Genomic DNA, 17,681 nt, shown 5'->3' on the forward strand with positions numbered 1-17,681 from the left:
CCTTGTTGAACATCGAACTTATACCGGATATACGCATCATTAACAATGAATTACAATAATCAAAACTATATTGACGAAGAAGGGTGGTACGTAAGCCAACTTGGCGACTTTGCCAGATTTCCAGTCGAAATTCGGTTGATGATCTGGGAAGAGCTTTTTCAAAATATCAACAGCACTACCCTGACTATCATGTCTCATGGTGGAAGACTTCTCGGCATCCTGGGATGCAGCCGAGCTTTATACATCGAGATCACTCAACTACTATACAAAGACATAAAACATGAAATCCAGATTTGTGATGGTGGATCGATGTGGCTCGTTACCCTGTCTTCCAAATACGTATACACTACATGGACCGTCACAAACAAGGACGCCATGTGCAGACACATGCGCTATTTCCCAAGAGAGGGTCCAAGAGAAGAGCATCAGCATCAAAGTCGCAGGTCCGGATGTCAGTGACGGAGATTATTGTGGATATCTTTTTGGTATTGGCCATCTTTTACACCGTGCCAGTATGTTGTTTGAAATTTTGACATGTATCCCTCGCGACATGATACATCATGGGCATAGCAATGTCACGGGAGAATGGTGGAATCTCAGATGCCCTGACTGTACTGACGGCCGCTCGGCTCGGGTTGAGGACATCGTCAATCTATTTACCTTTTGGGCCTACGACATCACAGGCCCCGGATATATCAAGTCTTATCTCGAATCCCGGCTTCCACTCCCCAAGTTCACATTTTCACACTTCCATTATAACACTCTTGGTGAAACGAATTCAGAACAATAACCTTGGAAGTTTTATTTGTGTTTTACTTTGAAATGGTCAGTTTTTGACATTGCGAACATCATTTGCCGATTTTCGAAGCTACAAAGTTGGAGTATCACGGCATCACCTGGGCAGTTGACTGTTATATACCCATTGACGATTGTACTATAATTATAAGCGTTTGCCACCTGACTTGGCTCTAGAGCGCCAGTCAAAGATTTGTGAGATTGCCAAAGACTGAACAAAAATTATTGACCTCAATTTTAAACTCCTTTTATACTTGATGCGTAATGGTTAATACAGTATGAAACATGAAAGGCAAAGTCCACGGGTATGTCCACCGTCAATCACTCATTAAACCAGAAGCCTCTCGAAAGAGTACTTGCCAACTTCCTTGCGACGCATGTAACCGATCTCACGGTTACTACGAGCCTTGCTTTCACCCGTTGACTTCTTGACCTTAGTCCGAGAAACATCGGTCGAGACAGGCTTCATCGATAGCGGCAGCATCTTTCCACTGGCATCACCATCATAACCATCCTCACCCTCACCAGGACGAGCAAAGATCAAGAGGTCTGCGCCGTTGACCTTCTCATGACGGACAAGATGAGATGGGCCCGGAGTGGGTTCATTCTCGACCTTCGCAACGGCATTTCCACTTGCGGTCTTCGGGGTGCTGACTTGGTCAGAAAACCGCAGGTACTCGCGAAGGATACCCTTCAAGTACGTTGCTTCTTCCACACCACCCAAGGTAGCAGAGATCTCGGATCGCATATCGGAAATGAGTTCCATCTCGCGGGTGGCCGCGGCAATAGTCGAGTCGGTCTCATCATCAAGGTCGTTCACGGAGGGGAGAGCGGTAATCCAGCCGGAGGGACCAACGGCGTCAACAGAGGAAGTGAGCATATCACTAATGGTTTGGAGTGAAAGGGAAGGAGTAATCTGATCAATGGTGATGGGGGTAGGGGGGTTCTCGGAGAACCGAGACATGTAGCCACCGGTGGCGAGAGAAAGGCGAAGGTGATGAATCATGGAGATAAGCTCTTGGCGTGACAGGTTGGAGCGGAGAGCTTTTGTGACAGAAGAAAGAGGGTGGGTGTGGATCTTCTGGATGCTAGTGTTCAACCCCTTGAAAACTGCTTTGACAGTGGCTGTCTCATCTCCCAAATGGCGTGTAAGTTCCTGGGTAGGTGTAGCAATATCACCATTGGTAATGGCTCGGGTAGTCTCCTCCAGTGCACCAGATCGCTGACGCGCCTCAATCAAAAAGTACTTCAATGCGTAAGCCAATTCATCAGTCGAGAGGGCAGAAGGGCCACTAAGGACATGGTTGACATGCTTAAGGGATGAATCGGAATCAATCAGTGCCTGGATAAAGGATCCAGTGGCCAACGGCTGGAGGATGCGTGGCTTCAAGGCGCGCCGAAGTGCAATTTCGACATTATCAGAAGATAGTTGACCCAAAGAAATCAACCAGGCGCAAGTGATGCGAGGCCATAGCACAATGCGTAACTGGGATGACGGAGCCGATACAACATCACCTTCAGTCACAGAATTCTCAACCGTAAAGATCTTGGACAGCAGGAATAGGGTTGATTCGGGGTTGACGTATTGTCCTCGTGAAGGTAGGGTAGTGCCGAAGTAGGCCTGCACGGCTTTATCGAATAGACTAGTGTTTTTGGAGGTGGTCGCTTCATTCACAGATTTAGTCAACTGATTCCATTTCTCCACCTGCTCGGGGGAAGTAAGGTGGAGTGAAGTCATGTTCTCAGACCGGTACTTCTTGGATGCCAGGTCCCATTGCGCAGAAGATGCACCAATGCCGCGTCCAATAGCGTCGATGAGAAGGCCATCGCGGGATCGCTTGAGGGAAGGCCCAGAGTTGCTGTGGAGGGAAGTCAAATCAAAACCGATCAGAGTGTTTCCCTTAGCGGCCACTGCAATTCCCAGCTTCGAAAAATAACTGATGAAGACGATGGGTGCACTTGAACCTGTTCCAGACAAGACCTCACCAGCAGCAATGCTCCGCTGAACGGATTGGTATTGAGTATCGTAAAGTGCGACTAAGGAATCACTGGCACCAATGACGCATTGGGGAGAGACACGCATCACGGAAGAGAAATTCTCGTCATCAAGCATGAACTGTGAGGTCACCGAAGGAGCGTATTGTGACAGGTCGGTGTTTATAAATCCTTTGTCGAAGGAGAGGTGTAGACCCGCTGATCCTGCGTGGAAGTTCCACTGTAGGCCATGGCTGTTGACTTTGTCGATTCCGCTTGGGCCGGGTACCTGGATTGTTTGGAGGTGACGAAGGCGTTGGCTCTCCTCTTGGGATCCTGACTTGGCAGGCACAGAGAACATCTGGACATTCACATCCTGCAGCGCAAACCGTTCGGCGTCCCTGGGATGCGAAACAACGAGCAAGATGGATGGTTCATTTGTTCCATCTACTGCCTCGTCGCCCAGAGCGAGAGCAGCCAAGTCCTGACGTCTCTTAAACAATGACTTTCGCGCATCTTCCAAATCGATCAAAAAGCAAGTGTTAACAATGTGGGTGGAAGAGACCTTAGCGATTTCACTGTGTTGGATACTCCAACGCTGGGTCTTCAGATCGGCTGACAATCTGCGTACACGACCATCTTCATGGACTGCAAGGACATCAAATGGATCGGATTCGCTCTCGTCGTCTGCACTAATAGGAATAATTCCCACAAAAGTTGTTGGGCTGCGTGAATCCGTGATGGTGGCTGTCGACGAAGAGATTGCTGGCGCACTTGATCCGTTGCTAATTTCTTCCACGAAACACTTGATCTGATGCTCTGGCTTGATCGCTGCAGCATATGTCTGCCTTTTGACAACCGATTTTTTCGAGATCTTCCGACGAACGGAGCATGGGCGGCAAGAGAATGTCGATTGTGGCGGAACAGCGTACGAGGTCACGAGCTTGGGAGTTTGCACCTGGAGACGAGAAAATATTAGCCTAGGAATACCAAGACACCAACAGCAATCAGAAGCAATACATTATATATGTTGATGGCTTCACCGTCGATCGCAACGGCAACCTCATAACGCTTGCGCTTTTTAGCATCAGCGAGGCTATAGACGTCGCCAATGCGAGTCTTGCCCGATGAGGCGTGGAGGGGGCGAGGCAATTGTGCCAGCACAGACGGAGACTGCAGGTCCATGGCAGAAGGAAGCCTCGAAATTGCACAAATGACTTAATTTCCTGTCCCTTGAGGTCCTGTTCAGTGAGAGCATCAGACTGTCCCAACGAGGAAATCTGAAAAATTTTCGGGTTAACTCCGGACCGGGCCCACACACTAACCCAAATCAAGGCTAGTGTAAAGATCAAATAATCAGGCTGACATAATCCCCAGCGACGCGCCTTTCGCGTCGAGCGTGTTAAAGTGACTTGATAACCTCCGATAACAACCGTCGACTTTTAAATACCCTATTGCTGGCCTTGAAGGGCTGTGTCTCGCTGTCATTCACTCCATTTATTTATATGAAATCAATCTTCCTCTTCACCATCTCCTCCAATGTTTAATTGAGCCTCTCACATGGATACAGCAGTATCCAATCCACCGTTAGCCATGGGACAGGGCGAGCGGCAGGGAATCCACCCATTTTTCCAGCAAGGTATGCTGTCTTCAGTAGCTTCACCTGACGCTTTCCTTACATGGTGGTAGAGTTTACAGTTCCAGAGAAACGTGGCGTGCCCAGTGCCTCGAACCTACCAACCGAAACGACATCAAATATGCTCACCTTCACCTCAGTCCAAAGTCAGCAGCCTGAAGCGCAACAACAGAAACAGCCGCCGTCCTCTGCCAACTCATTGGAGCGTTTAAGAGACCAACCTGACCGAACCCCTGCGAGCTCAGAGGAGGACCCCAATGCCAGTCGGAGAAAGAGACGAAGGACCGAAAAGACCAAGAATGCGGAGCACGACGGCTCTCTTCAGGCTGGTTTATCGGGTTGGTTAGGGCGTGAGATGCCCGCGTCATCACTACCGCCTGTTCCTACACCAGTCCCTGGAGAAATTGGCCCGCTCGTCTCGGATGGACCTCAGTTAGCCGATGCTCAAGTTCTCAGTCAAGGGACACATTCAACGGACCCGATAGCACAGGACAGTATTGCTGATCCGAGTCGAAAAACTCTCAAGCTGAACCCAAATGGAAGGCTGCTGAGCTCGCCTCCTAAAAACCTTCCGGGAACCGTTGATCAGACCCGGAAAGGTCCCAAGCGTGGTAAACACCGGAAAACGCAAAGCAAACTGGTTGTCATCAAATACAGCCTGAATCAAGAAAGGAATGTTGGCCAATTGATCAACGATATTCTCTGCGGGAACCATGCATTTAGGCGATCTGCAGCTCCGCCAAAGCCTGTTGTCCGCTCGCAACCCATTAGCAATAAGCCAACCCATCCGTTCTTCTCGAAAAAACCACCTCAAAAGGCTGATACCGAAATTATATCACCCACCCCAACTGCAGATTCCCGGGCGACCCTTACATCTAGCTTCCTCTCAACGCGCGAGCCAAGGGGCTTTCCAGCCTCATCCTCACCATTCAGTCGCCCGAAGACCAAGTTCCCTGAACTTGTCCACCCATTATGGCCCCCACGAGACCTTTTTCACGTCAAATATACCATATCTCCACCAATAATTTCTTCGGTTGCACCCGTTACCTCCCAACATGATCACAAGAAAGCCAAACTACCGACCATTGGGGTGCATGATGAAGAAAATGCTCTCCTTGTGAGTACTGCATTAGCACGAACAGCCGCTCAGAAGCACTTAAGCGATAGCCACTTTCACCGCCCGACTTTGCGGCTTCCAGGTCGACATAATGCAAGTGGAAGAGTTCTGCAAAAAGCAATTGACAGTCAAATGTCCTGGTCTTTGCCCAATCAGCCTCCCATAGCAGCTTCTCCCTCAATCTCCAAACTTCGGATAAACCTACAGAATTCATTTTCCGCCTTCGACTTGGGGAAGTACGAATCTCACCTTTGGTCACAAAAGTATGCACCAAAATCCGCCGAAGATGTCCTGCAGGTTGGGCGTGAGCCACAAATGCTACGGGACTGGCTTCGACATCTCAAGATCACCGCAGTTGATACTGGAAAGTCCACGCACGGCAGCAAAAAGCCAAAGACAAAACACGAAAAGAAGCAGAAAAAGCGCCAAAAGGCAGAAAAGCTCGATGGATTTATTGTCTCTAGTGAAGAGGAAGCATCGGAAATGGATAACCTCTCTGGCTCGGATGATGAGCTTGCTGGTGATGTGACTGTTTCCGCCCAGCGGACTGTTGTGCGATCAGGAGACTTGGGTCTTTGCTCTCAGCATGGCTTTGATAAGGGGCAACTCGCCAACGCCATCCTTTTGAGTGGCCCATCCGGCTCTGGAAAAACCGCCTCGGTGTATGCCGTTGCCAAAGAGCTGGACTTTGAGGTATTCGAGATCAATCCTGGTAGCCGACGGAGTGCCAGAGACATGCTTGAGAAAGTTGGTGATATGACACAAAATCATCTCGTGCATCTGCTCAATGAATCCGACGAATCCTCTGCCAAGGCACGAATTCCTGCCCCAGATGAACCCAAACAGAACAATTTGATGGGCTTTTTCAAAGGTCAATCTTCAAAAGCCGCCAAAAATATTGATAAAGGAGCAAGTTCTAGTGAGCCCGAGAATGACTCCAAGCGCCCCCGGGAACAAAAGCAATCCTTGATACTCTTAGAGGAAGCCGATATTCTTTTTGACGAAGACAAGCAATTTTGGACCGGAGTTCTCACCCTCATCAGCCAGTCTCGCCGCCCAATCGTCATCACCTGCAACAATGAGAGCCTTGTCCCCACCCAAGACATGTCGTTGCACGCCATTTTACGCTATCAGCGACCGCCTCCCGATCTTGTGCTCGATTACTTGCTTCTCGTCGCTGCCAACGAGGGACATGTCCTGAAGAGGAATGCTGTGAGCAAGCTTTATAACGGAGCTGGCCATGATATCCGACGGTCTCTCATGGACCTCAATTTCTGGTGTCAGGTTGGCGTCGGCAGTGATAAGGCAGGACTTGACTGGATACTGCCATCCTGGCCACCGCAAAATAACCTTGATAAAGACGGCGAACGCCTTCGAGTGCTTAGCCTCAATACTTACGAACCGTACATGGGATGGTTCAATCGGGATCTCTTCCTTACAGAATCTCCTCTAGAGAGAGAGACCGAAGCCCTACGGAATACATCACATTGGTGGCGACTCAGCCTTCAGGATATAGAAGATGCGAGTGGATTCAACCAGGCAGAGCTTTTGTCTTCTGAACAGTACGCCTCAAAGTCCAGACTGGAGCAACTAGAGTTGCTAGGCCTTGAGTCAGACTACTCGGAGATGAGAAGCTCTCTTGATATTCTTTGCTCGGGATGTCCCTTCAACCTGTTCAAAGTAAGTTCTATCAGTGTGCTCTGTATGTGACAACTTCAGCTAACAGCTTTCCAGGATGTTCTTGATGCCAGCGCCCCTCCAATGCTTGAGTCTCACCGATCGAATTACGTCGACGCTCATCCTCTGCTCCAATCCGATTTGCTGCCCGAATATAACGCATTAAGCGAGAACATAAGCATAACCTCGGCTGCGTTGATCTCCCGCACCTTCCGTCCCATTGATGACGATATTGAATCGGTTTGCACATCTCGAATTTCCAACGGCTGGGGCCAATTGGCAGCTAAGCGCCGGGTTTTCCCATCTACCAAATCCGGATTCCAGCAAGTTTTTGATCCCATCATGAAAGCCCGACACAGCACATCCACAGGCCGCCTAGCACCTTCGTTTGAAAATGGCCTCGCCACAATCACCGAAGATCTTGCGCCATATATCCGTGCGATCATGGTATTTGACGGCCGTCTCAAGATATACCGTGATAATCTTCACGCAGCTTGGGCACAAGAGCAAGGACGTGGAGAAGTTCGCGCGAGGACCACTCGTGCTAGTCGGGCCGCCCTCGAAGGAAGTGACAAGGCCTTTACACGAAAGGAAAGATGGTTTCCTGATGAGACCAATTACTACTATGTCCAAGCTACTGGCAAGCCAGAGTGGCAGCATGCCTTGTTTCAGATGGGCTATTTCCATGTGCAGCCTGTTGTGGAGGTTGTTAGCGACGGAGATGAGGAGCGCCCGGTCGCGGTGTAGATTCCAGCAACATGATCTATCGATCTAAATTACGACAAGCTTATACGAAATAAACCCCATTATAAATGGAATACATACATCGAATTGCCCATTCTTGTTCACTCTTAAATATTGAAATGATGGTAGAGATTGGCTTTTTATTCATCTCCTCGGGTCAATGATCGGGAATGGTCGTGGCACCATAATTCATTCTGTAGCTGAAGTATTGTCCATAGAAGCGCCATAATGTAGCAGCCCTATTCAACATCCGGCCTATTCTTATCCAGCCTTGTTAACAACTCACTCTTCGGAAGCTCAACAGCCCACTTGCTGCGCGGCCTCTCGAACGTAGACACGACACGACCATAAGAGACCCCACCAAGCTGAGCAACAGGCCGCAGTTTATCCAAATCAATATGACTGAGATCCGCATCAGCCGTGCCCTCCTTAACCCAAAATCTCGTAGCCTTGATCAAAACCGTAGCAGCGATACTCATTCCAGGTCGTTGATGATCAGTAAACTCCTTGATATCAAGAACCTTCCCTTCAACGGAAAGCACCGACTCAGCAACCCGTGAAGGCTTCACAGTCGTGGAAGGCGCCTCATGCAGCCCCGAAACTTCCCATTCGGAAATACCGTAAGGCGCATCGATAGAGGTAGCATTTACGGCTTCGATCATATTCTCCGATACGGTGTTGATGACACACTCGCCTGTTTCTTTCAGATTCCGATATGTATCCTTGACACGTCCAGGTCGTGAGGAGAACCCGACAATGAACATTGGTGGGTCATGGTCAATGACTTGGAAATAGCTGAATGGGGAGAGATTCTTTTGGCCTTTCTCGTTCACAGTGCTGATGAAGCCGACGGGGCGAGGTGCGATCCCTGATACGAGGAGACGGTAATTGTTGATCATTGGGCGGGTTGAAGCATACGGATCAATCTCATGGTGCTTCTGAATGAGGCTTGCGCCGTTATCGGGAACTCCATCCCCGTAATTCCAGTTTGGAAATGGGGACTTTGTGACTTCGATGGGCTTTTCGTGGTCAAAGTCTTGTCGATTGATTTCGATTTCTGCAAAGCTGCTAACATCTTGGATGATCTTGTACTCCTTCTGTGCAGCGGCAGTGGCAGATGAGCTATTTTGAATGCAGGATAAATGTGTTGGAGTTTGAGAGCTACATGTTTGTCTGGATCTGATATGCATTAGCAAGTGCTAAGAGATTACATGACCTCGTGCCTTACTGTCTGTGTAAGAGACGTGTGGCTCCTCGCGAGAAATACATCTTAGTATCTATTGGTAAACATGAGAATGCATTCAATGGTACACAAGGAAATATTTACACGTATGAATCTCAAATCGCGGGTTTACAGTAGAGCACCGGGCCGTGCGCTCCACAATACCGGCACTGGCCCGGTCACTATCATGCTGATTTCTAAGCGTCGGTCACCGGCTCCGACAATTGGAATTGTGTATGTGCAGACTCTATATAGTCATTTTGGTTCAAATCCTTTTTGTTATAACTTCTTGTTGATTGGACTTCTTATCCACATCACACATTGCTTCGTTGACCATAACACATTAGAGAGAGCAGATAGTTAACTATAAGCTTAATTCACACACGCGCCAACTGATTGCATAATACGTTCCATATCCAGTTGATCGGCAAGATCAAGAAGTTCTGCGGGTGGAAGGCTGACTGAAGGATTGAGACCTAGCAAGTCCCACTCAAATTCCTCACCAACGTCCACCTGATCCATCCCATAAGCCTCTTCTTGCTCTTCCGGTGCAGCGTTGAAGCGCACGGGTGGCAATGGGCTATTCTGAGGCTTTGGAGTCAAGGGCGCAAGGATCTGCTCTAATTGGCTAAGTTCTCGTCGACGCAGTGGCGCAGCAAGATTACCTTTGGCAATGAGCTTATCCAGAACGCACTCGAGATTATCGCACCATGTGCTGTTTGGTATGAGCGAAGGAGCTATTGCACGGATGAGATAGAGAACGAATGCGGATGAAGAGGCGTCTTCGATTTGAAATGGGAGAAATGCATCTGCATGTCAAGTCAGCATGGTTTCTCCACAAATGAGAACTTCTCAAGACGAACCCATCAAGTCATCGTCAGCTAAGGTTTGGAGAGTTTGAAGAATAGTCTGGGCGGAATCTGCACAGCACTGGAGAAGCGAAGAAACTGGTGGGGTGAGGGAAATCGTTTGTGATGTCTGCATGTCGGTGCGTTCAATATGCATATGCAACGCACACATGACCAGTGGTCTTGTCGTTAGAACGATGCACTTCTTTGGGTTAGAATCCGGGTCTCAAGAGGAGAGTGTATGGGGCTTACGTGGTGGTGAGCCAACATCAGTCGGATTGCCATTTTTGATGCTCGACTGATAAGACCATGGAAATGCGTGTTCAGAAAGGCCGTAATATCATGCGAGAGCTCTGCCATGCTGTGCAGAATCGACTGTGTATTTCGAATGAGTGATCCATTAAGCTTGTCACCGGGGTTATAAATAGCTTGCGTAGTGTCAATCATCAAAGTAGCAGAACACCAGTAACATCAAAGGTATGAGGGCTTACTCGTCAAGATCTGAGCAATTAATCTGGAAAGCCGAACGTGTAATGTTAGGTTAATGTCTTCCACAGAGCCCTCGACCTCTGCAGGGAGCATGACTGTGATATCCTCATCTCGAATGGAGCTCGGTGCCCCTATTAATGCGGCAAATTCCCGATCGAGCATATATACCACCCAAAATATCGTCCTGCACCTCCTAGAAAGCTCAGGTCCACCAAACTCTTCAGGTACATGTCTATGAATGCCCTCAATGATACATCCACGCAGTGCGTGTCCAATCTACAGTAGTTAGCAATTGACTCATGGACCAATAATAGCGTCTAACTCACATGCTGAAATGCCGCTCGCCTCATATCAATGGACTGAAGATACACCGCACCTAGACTCATGGCCTGGATGCACGTCAATGTGTCTTGATGCATACCAGATAAGTCTGGTAGAAGCGCCATAGCTCTTGCAGCATATTGATGTCCTGGGGGTGGCCCAGAGGGACTCTTGGGAGTGAGGAATGCCTTCCCGAATGCAAGAACAAGGAGATACTGCGCATACCAGTACCGTGACTCAACAGCTTTTGCAGCGGGGTCCTTATAAAATTCATGTAGGTCACGAAGATACAAATCTTCATCAATCATAAACGACAGGAAACCGAAATAGAACTTGACAGTGTTGAAGAGAAAGAGCGCATAGTCAAGAGGCGGTAGATTCGAAACATCAGGAATCTCTTCAAGTGATGTTGGGCGCCATTGTAGCTTAAATGCCATGCCATCCAGGTGCCATGGGTCTGGAGGAGGGTTTGATTCTGGTATACGCCTCCCAATTAAAGCTAGGACACGGCGACAAAATGACCATGATGATGTCGGGCCCATATACCCTGAAGGAAAAAGAGAAAATATTCAGTAAAGCGCCTTTTTATATTTCCAATGGAGTCACTTACAAAATCGGCCATCTGGCGTTCTCGCGAACTGTGGATTCTTATCCACCAAAGGATTTTTAGAAAAGCGTCGGTGACCATCTTGTTCCAAGTCGGGGTCACTATCAGCATTTCTCTGTGGAGGCAAAGCTTCTGTTGCTCTAATACTTGAGTCAATTCCTTCATTATCACAAAATTAGCAAGCTTCCATGAGAAAAGACTGTCAAAACCTACCATAACTGATATCGCCCCATCGCTGATCCTCTAACAGCAAAGTTTGATTAGGAGTCGACAAGCCATTGTCATTCCTGGCCCCACCAGAAAGGCTTCCGGCCGATTCAGAGTGATGTATACTCCTACTATTGTTTGATATTTGCTCTTCCAATTGCCTCAAGTATCTAGAAGATTAATTTAGCATTAAAACAACGGTGGCATGAATGGAGATCAAACCTCTCCGATACCGATATTCGCACATCCTCCTCGGGAAAATGACAGCGTAACTTCTTGCGTGAACACCTTGTGCATGGTTCTGATCCCGAACACTTCACTTTCATACCCCGGCATCGTACACATCTAGAAGTAGTTAGCAAGGACCCGCATACTAGGTGCAGCACGGACTCACGCTTTCTGGCACTTCTTTATCTTGACTCTACTAGGTGAGGGAGGCATACCGGATTCCAGGACCGAATGCAGAATGTATCAAAAAGATGGCTATGGCTTCCGGGGAATGTCTCCGAAATCAAGTATGGGTAGTCTAGCGGGGTAGAGAAGAGCCACTGTCGGGATTGCCACCCGACGTTTGCTTATCATGAACCGCCTCTGCGCGGCGATAAGCGTTGTGGGGCGATTGGGGAGGTTTGTACATTGATTGGGCAAACTTAAATCTGATTTCCTCCTGGGCATTACACGATATGCACTTATCTCGATCGTTTTCTTTTTATGTTTGAGTTGTGATCGCATTGATAGAATCTGAGTTTTGCCAAATTTCAAAAGCTGAACCACTGCAAGGGAGGGTGAACAGAAGGCTTCACGTTTTTTGAGAGTATAGTCGTCATTTATTCATTTGCATCATGTAAAGACTCTAGCCAAACATTCTTCGCCATAATTCCCGCCGTAGTGCATCTACCATATGCTGTGTACGCTCAACTGCACCCTTGTTCTCAATCGCTCGGCGATGAAGATACTGCATACATTCTGCCACCGAACCCCAAGCCATACACTTGAAAGCTTTGGGCACAGACATATTGGCAGCAGAGGACTCCTTTAAAGCGCGCTCGTAGTTCTGCACTAGTTCACAACTCAACTCGTCTGCCATCCCTTGGATCTGACCACATTCCAGCAAGATAGTCGGTTTGTTTGCAAGAAGTAGGTTTTGGTGAGTAGCAATTGCCGTCGCAGCACTAGCAGCATTGTGCGTTGCGAGAAAGAGTGCAGCCTTGGGGAACTTCAAATCCCTAATTCCTTCTGGCATACTTTGGCATAGCATCGTATGCGCAATCAGGTTGTAGGAATCATCCGTCTCTTCTTTGGTGTCGTGAATTAGGGAGCGGGTCTCATGCTCTATATAAGCTCCTCGAACTAATTTGATTCCCAAGGTCCATCCTTCCTGCGCAGCAAGGGTAATGTGGTTATCGAGGTTTGCCTTGGATGCCTTGAGGTATCCCTGGATGGTGTTGTAGACTAAAGGAGTATCCGATTTATTGTGTCTGCGCATGATGTCGATTGCCCAGATATCCAATCCATTCTGCAGGACCTGCTGCTCGGCATCTAGCCAAAGACGCGAACCTTGTTCCTTTGTCGCGGTGCAGATTTCATCCATAGCTTTGACCATCACATCTGGCATGGGCTTTTTGGCTGCCATAGCGTCGAGGGAGATTGGGCCGGCACCTGTGAGTCTAAAATAAGGGATCAGAAGGTTGTACACGAGATAAAGCTATGGAAAAAAACTTACTTGACAGCAAGGAAGTCCCCAGGCCCAACCATCCGCAGAGTCTCGAGTGTGCCATTTTTCCATTCTTCCACAGTCTCATAACACTTATCGCTATAGGTCGTAGTGCCAGAGTCACTGGGAGCCAACTTCTCATTGGGAGCGAGAACAATCTCCCTTGAATAGCCCAAAATCACACCCTGGTATCCAATACCCTTGATCTGTGCAACAGTCTTTGACACCTCTTGGCGATTCGTTCCGGCACAAAAATGATTATAGACAGTCCATCGAAGAAGTTTGTTAAGGATTGGATTTCGATCGGCATTCAAAAGGGCGGAGTTGGAGTTGCTGAGAACGTTCAATAGAGCTAATGCAGGCTTCAGGAATATTTTCGAGGTCATAAGAGAGGTCAAGACTAAAGAGCGCAATAGCAGCTTTGTTGGCAGCCTTGCCATTGATGGCAGCTCGATGGGAGGCTGAACTGGCGGTGCAATAGCAACATCATGAAAGCCTTGCTTTGTCGAACGATGCCGTCGGCAAATTATACCTTGCGCTGAAATGACGCGGGGTATAAAAGTACGTGGGAGGGAGGTAGGTCGAGAGATCATTTTGGCTGGGCAGTATGGGAGACCTAGTATGAACTTCAGGGTAGGCCCGAGAGCAAGTTCCCTCGACTTCTTTTTTGAAAGTTTGCTTGCAATCCTGGTCTATATACCTTGCCTTGATAACAGACCGCTACCTCTCCTGGAGCCTATCTATTCGCTAGAATCTACCGATGAGTTGTTCAGTGGTCACCCGACTCTAGTCGGGGATCCCCTCCGATGTGGGAGGGGTTGTCGGGTTACACCTTTATGTGGGAAACTTTCCAAGGAGGGGTTTCCGTTGCCAATAAGGATCAAATTGGAGTATTTGGCTCCGCCAGTCTATTTCAACCGGGCCGGTTTGTATCAAGGGAAGCGTAAGGGCTACTATACCAAGCGAAGATTCCTTTTATCCGCCATCCTACAACCCCCGTCTTGGAGATACCAAAGCCACTAAATGAAGAGTCCTACTGATAGTTTATTGCTACTACGAGCACCCGATTGCTTGTTCAGCGGATCCCATTCTATACCAAATACATTGAACGGTTTATTCGCTGCCTAGTGAATTCTCTCTCCTGTATCCCTTCTAAGTTCGCGTCTGGCACTCTCAAAAACACCATGTCGATATTAGCGCTTTCAGGCTAATATTAAAATCTACAGATTCATGAAGAGCATAAGATATCATATAAGTTTAATACTGAAAGTTGTTCTATTTGAATTCATTTCGCGGTAATAAACACGTATCTACATATTCAAAATTCAAAGCCATATCAAACCTCATTGGAAGGATATTCTACCTGCTCTAGAGGAACAAACTCCTCCTTTATTGTCTGCGTGCTCACAAATCTCTGCAAGTGCGCCATAGTACCAGTCTTATCGTTTGTTCCTGAGTCACGGCTACCGCCGAATGGCTGCTGTGCCACAGTAGCTCCAGTACACTTGGTGTTGAGATACAACATACCAGCAGCGTGCTTCAAAGCCTTCTGTCCCTGGCGGCTTGCGTAAGGATCTTTGGCAAAAATGCTTCCAGTGAGAGCATAACGGGATGTGGTATCCACCAATTTGAGGGTTTGCTCCCACTCAGCATCAGGATATACGTAGGCACACAAAATCGGCCCAAAGAGTTCCTTTGACATAATTTCGTGATGCGGGTTGGAGGTCCGGTATACAGTGGGCTGCACGTAGTAACCTTCATCCTTGGAGGCCTTGCCACCAACAATCAGTTCAAGCTCTGAGTCAGCTTTTGCGTCCTCGATGACCTTCTGGAGCTTGTCAAAGGACCTCTCGTGGATGACTGGGTTGATGAAGTTACTGTAATCTTCCACGTTGCCCATCTTCAAGGCCTGAGTCTGCTCGGTCAAGACTTTCTTGAATTCAGGCCAAACAGACTCCGCTACGTAGACACGGGAGTTGGCAGAGCACTTTTGTCCTTGGTATTCAAAGGCTGCCCGGATGGTGTTTAGAGCAGCGCTCCTCACATCTGCGGTGGGGTGAACAATGCCCCAATTCTTGCCGCCGGTCTCGCCGACAACGCGAGGGTATGAGTTATAAATTCCTTCACCGATACCATCACCGATCTTCTTCTGGATGCCCTTGAAGGTAGCCGTTGATCCAATGAAGGTCAAAGCACTGAACTCCGGTCTTTTTAAAATGACATTGGTGACCTCCTCAGCATCACCAGGAATGAACTGGATCACATCCTTTGGTAAACCTGCTTCAAGCAGAATCTTGTGAAGTAACCAGCTAGCGTGGAGAGCCGAATCAGAGGGCTTCCAAATAACGACATTTCCAAGCAACGCAGCCGGTCCGATAAGGGTAGCTCCAAGTGCAGTGAAGTTGAAAGGAGCAATGGCGTATGTAAAGCCTTCCAATGGACGATATTCCATCTTGTTCCAAACCCCTTCTGTTTGGATCTTCGGCTGCTGAGAGAATAGCGCCCATGCCTCGTGAATATAGTGGCGGAAGAAATCCGCTGTCTCGGCTGCCGCATCGATCTCTGCCTGCCAGATGTTCTTGCCTTGTCCAAGCATTGTGGCAGCAACTATCTCGGCGCGATATTTTCCAGTAACTAGCTCGGAGGCACGTAGGAAGATTGCGGCGCGGTCTTCGAAGGGCATGGCCTCCCATGCGGGCTTGGCTTTGAGAGCGGCATCGATGGCAGCGTCGACTTGGTCTCCACTCGCGGAAGCATAGTGGGCGACGATTTCGCTGTGCTTGGAAGGATTGGGCTGGGATCGTGATTGTTTTGTTTGTACCTATTATTTCCTCGCTCATCAGTCTCACTCGAATTGTCTCTTGAGAAGGCTTCAATTGTACCTCTGCTCCATTAATCTGGATCGGAATTGTGACAGGGAATTCACTCTTAAGCTTTTGAATGGCTTTGGTGAGCGCAGCTCTTTCGGGTGAGTTCTTTGCATAGTCAAGCTGCCCACTAATCTTTAGCAAAAGTTTTCCAATCTAGATTTGCTGAGGCTGGAGCTTACCGGCTTTTCGTTGACAAACTTGGGTGGATGTAGCATAGTCAAGTGGCGACGAGGAACCCCATTGCAACGAAGGGATAGTCGGTTTAGACCAGCAACACGAGTAATCGTAGAAGGCCGCATTCTTCAGTCTAAGGGCAATTCAAAAGTTCCGAATATAGGCAATCCAGCTAACTTCCTTTCTCCAAGCTTTAAATATGCTTGCCCGCGTGAGCTGCACCGAACATCGGAGACGTGCTCCGACTTTGCATATCTCATTGCATGAAGTCACCCCTCCATTACCAACCCGTTGTCCTGTTTCTGTGGGGAAGCTCGAGACTGGATAGGGTTGCAGATCAGATGTAGATGTCGGGATGCTCCTCCGACGTCTGATAAGCATTCCCCACATCGTCTGGAACGGACTATATCCGATCTGCTGTCATTTTCCAAGGATCAGATTTAGTTGTGACTATCAAACGTCCAACTTGGGTCTACATTCCTCGAGGTTGCTTCCATGGTATTATTGGGAGAGGAAGTGTTTTCGAATGTGCTGCTAATAATGGAGCGAGCTTAGAGCCTTTCAACTAGGTCATTTCGGACCACTCGCGTCGCTTTACAAGGATATCATAATTTGAACTCTAGGAAGCTACATATGCCCAGATACTTATGGTTGTCTAGGCCTAGGCGGTGCGTGACTTACAATAGTCGCGTCCTCGTATTTTCTGGTGGACCATTGCCCATGTGACACGATATCCTAGTGACAGATGCTTGGAAAGCCATTATATGTGTGCCGACATTCGAGGGTGTTAGTAGGTATTGTTAGGCTACATCTATGGATGTGCATGGGTTAACCAACTAAATATGACTTCGAACGATGGGTTTGCGAATTTTCTCTAGGAAATCTGTCAATGACATATCCAGCACACTTGGGATACACAACCTCCAATCTGGGAGCGTTAGAGGTAAAATCCATACAACAGGTATAATGAACCTTAGTGAAGCCTCAAAATTGTCATCAATCTTATGATATCACGGTGTATTAATAGCTGCCTGAACCTGCATTAAATTTCGCTAAGAACCTTCTAGGTTGAAGCTTATGTATTTCAACCCTTGTTGACTCAGCTAGAGAAGCAGGTTTGCAGATATGAGAGATGGACGCAAGTTGGAGAACGTCATAAATTTGGCATCGAATAAAAGCTAAAGCGCATAAATTTCTTAATCATTCGATTCGTGATCTAACTGCTACAAGTCCACCCACACAGCTTCTTCCCTGGTTGAGATAAGTTGGCTTGGTGCGCAGGTGCG

At 48.1% G+C, this 17,681-nt stretch overlaps 6 protein-coding genes across 6 annotated transcripts; 1 reads left to right on the forward strand and 5 right to left on the reverse strand.

The window, feature by feature from the left end:
- Nucleotides 1-1,123: 1,123 nt before the first annotated feature.
- N7484_004175 (uncharacterized protein) lies at nt 1,124-3,954 on the reverse strand (the record flags this gene model as incomplete). The annotated part of the gene is made up of 2 exons (XM_057114595.1): nt 1,124-3,727; nt 3,790-3,954. 2 exons carry the CDS (start codon nt 3,952-3,954, stop codon nt 1,124-1,126), a joined length of 2,769 nt encoding a protein of 922 aa, XP_056974735.1.
- A 408-nt stretch (nt 3,955-4,362) lies between these two features.
- N7484_004176 (uncharacterized protein) lies at nt 4,363-7,946 on the forward strand (the record flags this gene model as incomplete). The annotated part of the gene is made up of 3 exons (XM_057114596.1): nt 4,363-4,408; nt 4,459-7,202; nt 7,257-7,946. 3 exons carry the CDS (start codon nt 4,363-4,365, stop codon nt 7,944-7,946), a joined length of 3,480 nt encoding a protein of 1,159 aa, XP_056974736.1.
- A 236-nt stretch (nt 7,947-8,182) lies between these two features.
- On the reverse strand, nt 8,183-9,212 carry N7484_004177 (flavin reductase family protein; the record flags this gene model as incomplete). The annotated part of the gene is made up of 2 exons (XM_057114597.1): nt 8,183-9,065; nt 9,172-9,212. 2 exons carry the CDS (start codon nt 9,210-9,212, stop codon nt 8,183-8,185), a joined length of 924 nt encoding a protein of 307 aa, XP_056974737.1.
- A 325-nt stretch (nt 9,213-9,537) lies between these two features.
- On the reverse strand, nt 9,538-11,767 carry N7484_004178 (fungal specific transcription factor domain-containing protein; the record flags this gene model as incomplete). Its single annotated transcript, XM_057114598.1, has 7 exons — nt 9,538-9,974; nt 10,029-10,215; nt 10,266-10,441; nt 10,505-10,778; nt 10,829-11,370; nt 11,434-11,589; nt 11,644-11,767. Coding segments are annotated over 7 exons (1,896 nt in total), but the record flags the coding sequence as incomplete, so codon positions are not given.
- Nucleotides 11,768-12,490: 723 nt separating this feature from the next.
- N7484_004179 (putative proline oxidase Put1) lies at nt 12,491-13,944 on the reverse strand (the record flags this gene model as incomplete). Its single annotated transcript, XM_057114599.1, has 2 exons — nt 12,491-13,304; nt 13,361-13,944. 2 exons carry the CDS (start codon nt 13,942-13,944, stop codon nt 12,491-12,493), a joined length of 1,398 nt encoding a protein of 465 aa, XP_056974739.1.
- Nucleotides 13,945-14,687: 743 nt separating this feature from the next.
- N7484_004180 (L-glutamate gamma-semialdehyde dehydrogenase) lies at nt 14,688-16,520 on the reverse strand (the record flags this gene model as incomplete). Its single annotated transcript, XM_057114600.1, has 3 exons — nt 14,688-16,172; nt 16,234-16,341; nt 16,401-16,520. 3 exons carry the CDS (start codon nt 16,518-16,520, stop codon nt 14,688-14,690), a joined length of 1,713 nt encoding a protein of 570 aa, XP_056974740.1.
- Between the last annotated feature and the right edge of the window lie 1,161 nt (nt 16,521-17,681).

Source organism: Penicillium longicatenatum (genome assembly GCF_028827895.1).
Source record: "Penicillium longicatenatum strain IBT 33135 chromosome Unknown contig_2_segment0_segment0, whole genome shotgun sequence".
Taxonomy (NCBI): Eukaryota; Fungi; Ascomycota; class Eurotiomycetes; order Eurotiales; family Aspergillaceae; genus Penicillium; species Penicillium longicatenatum.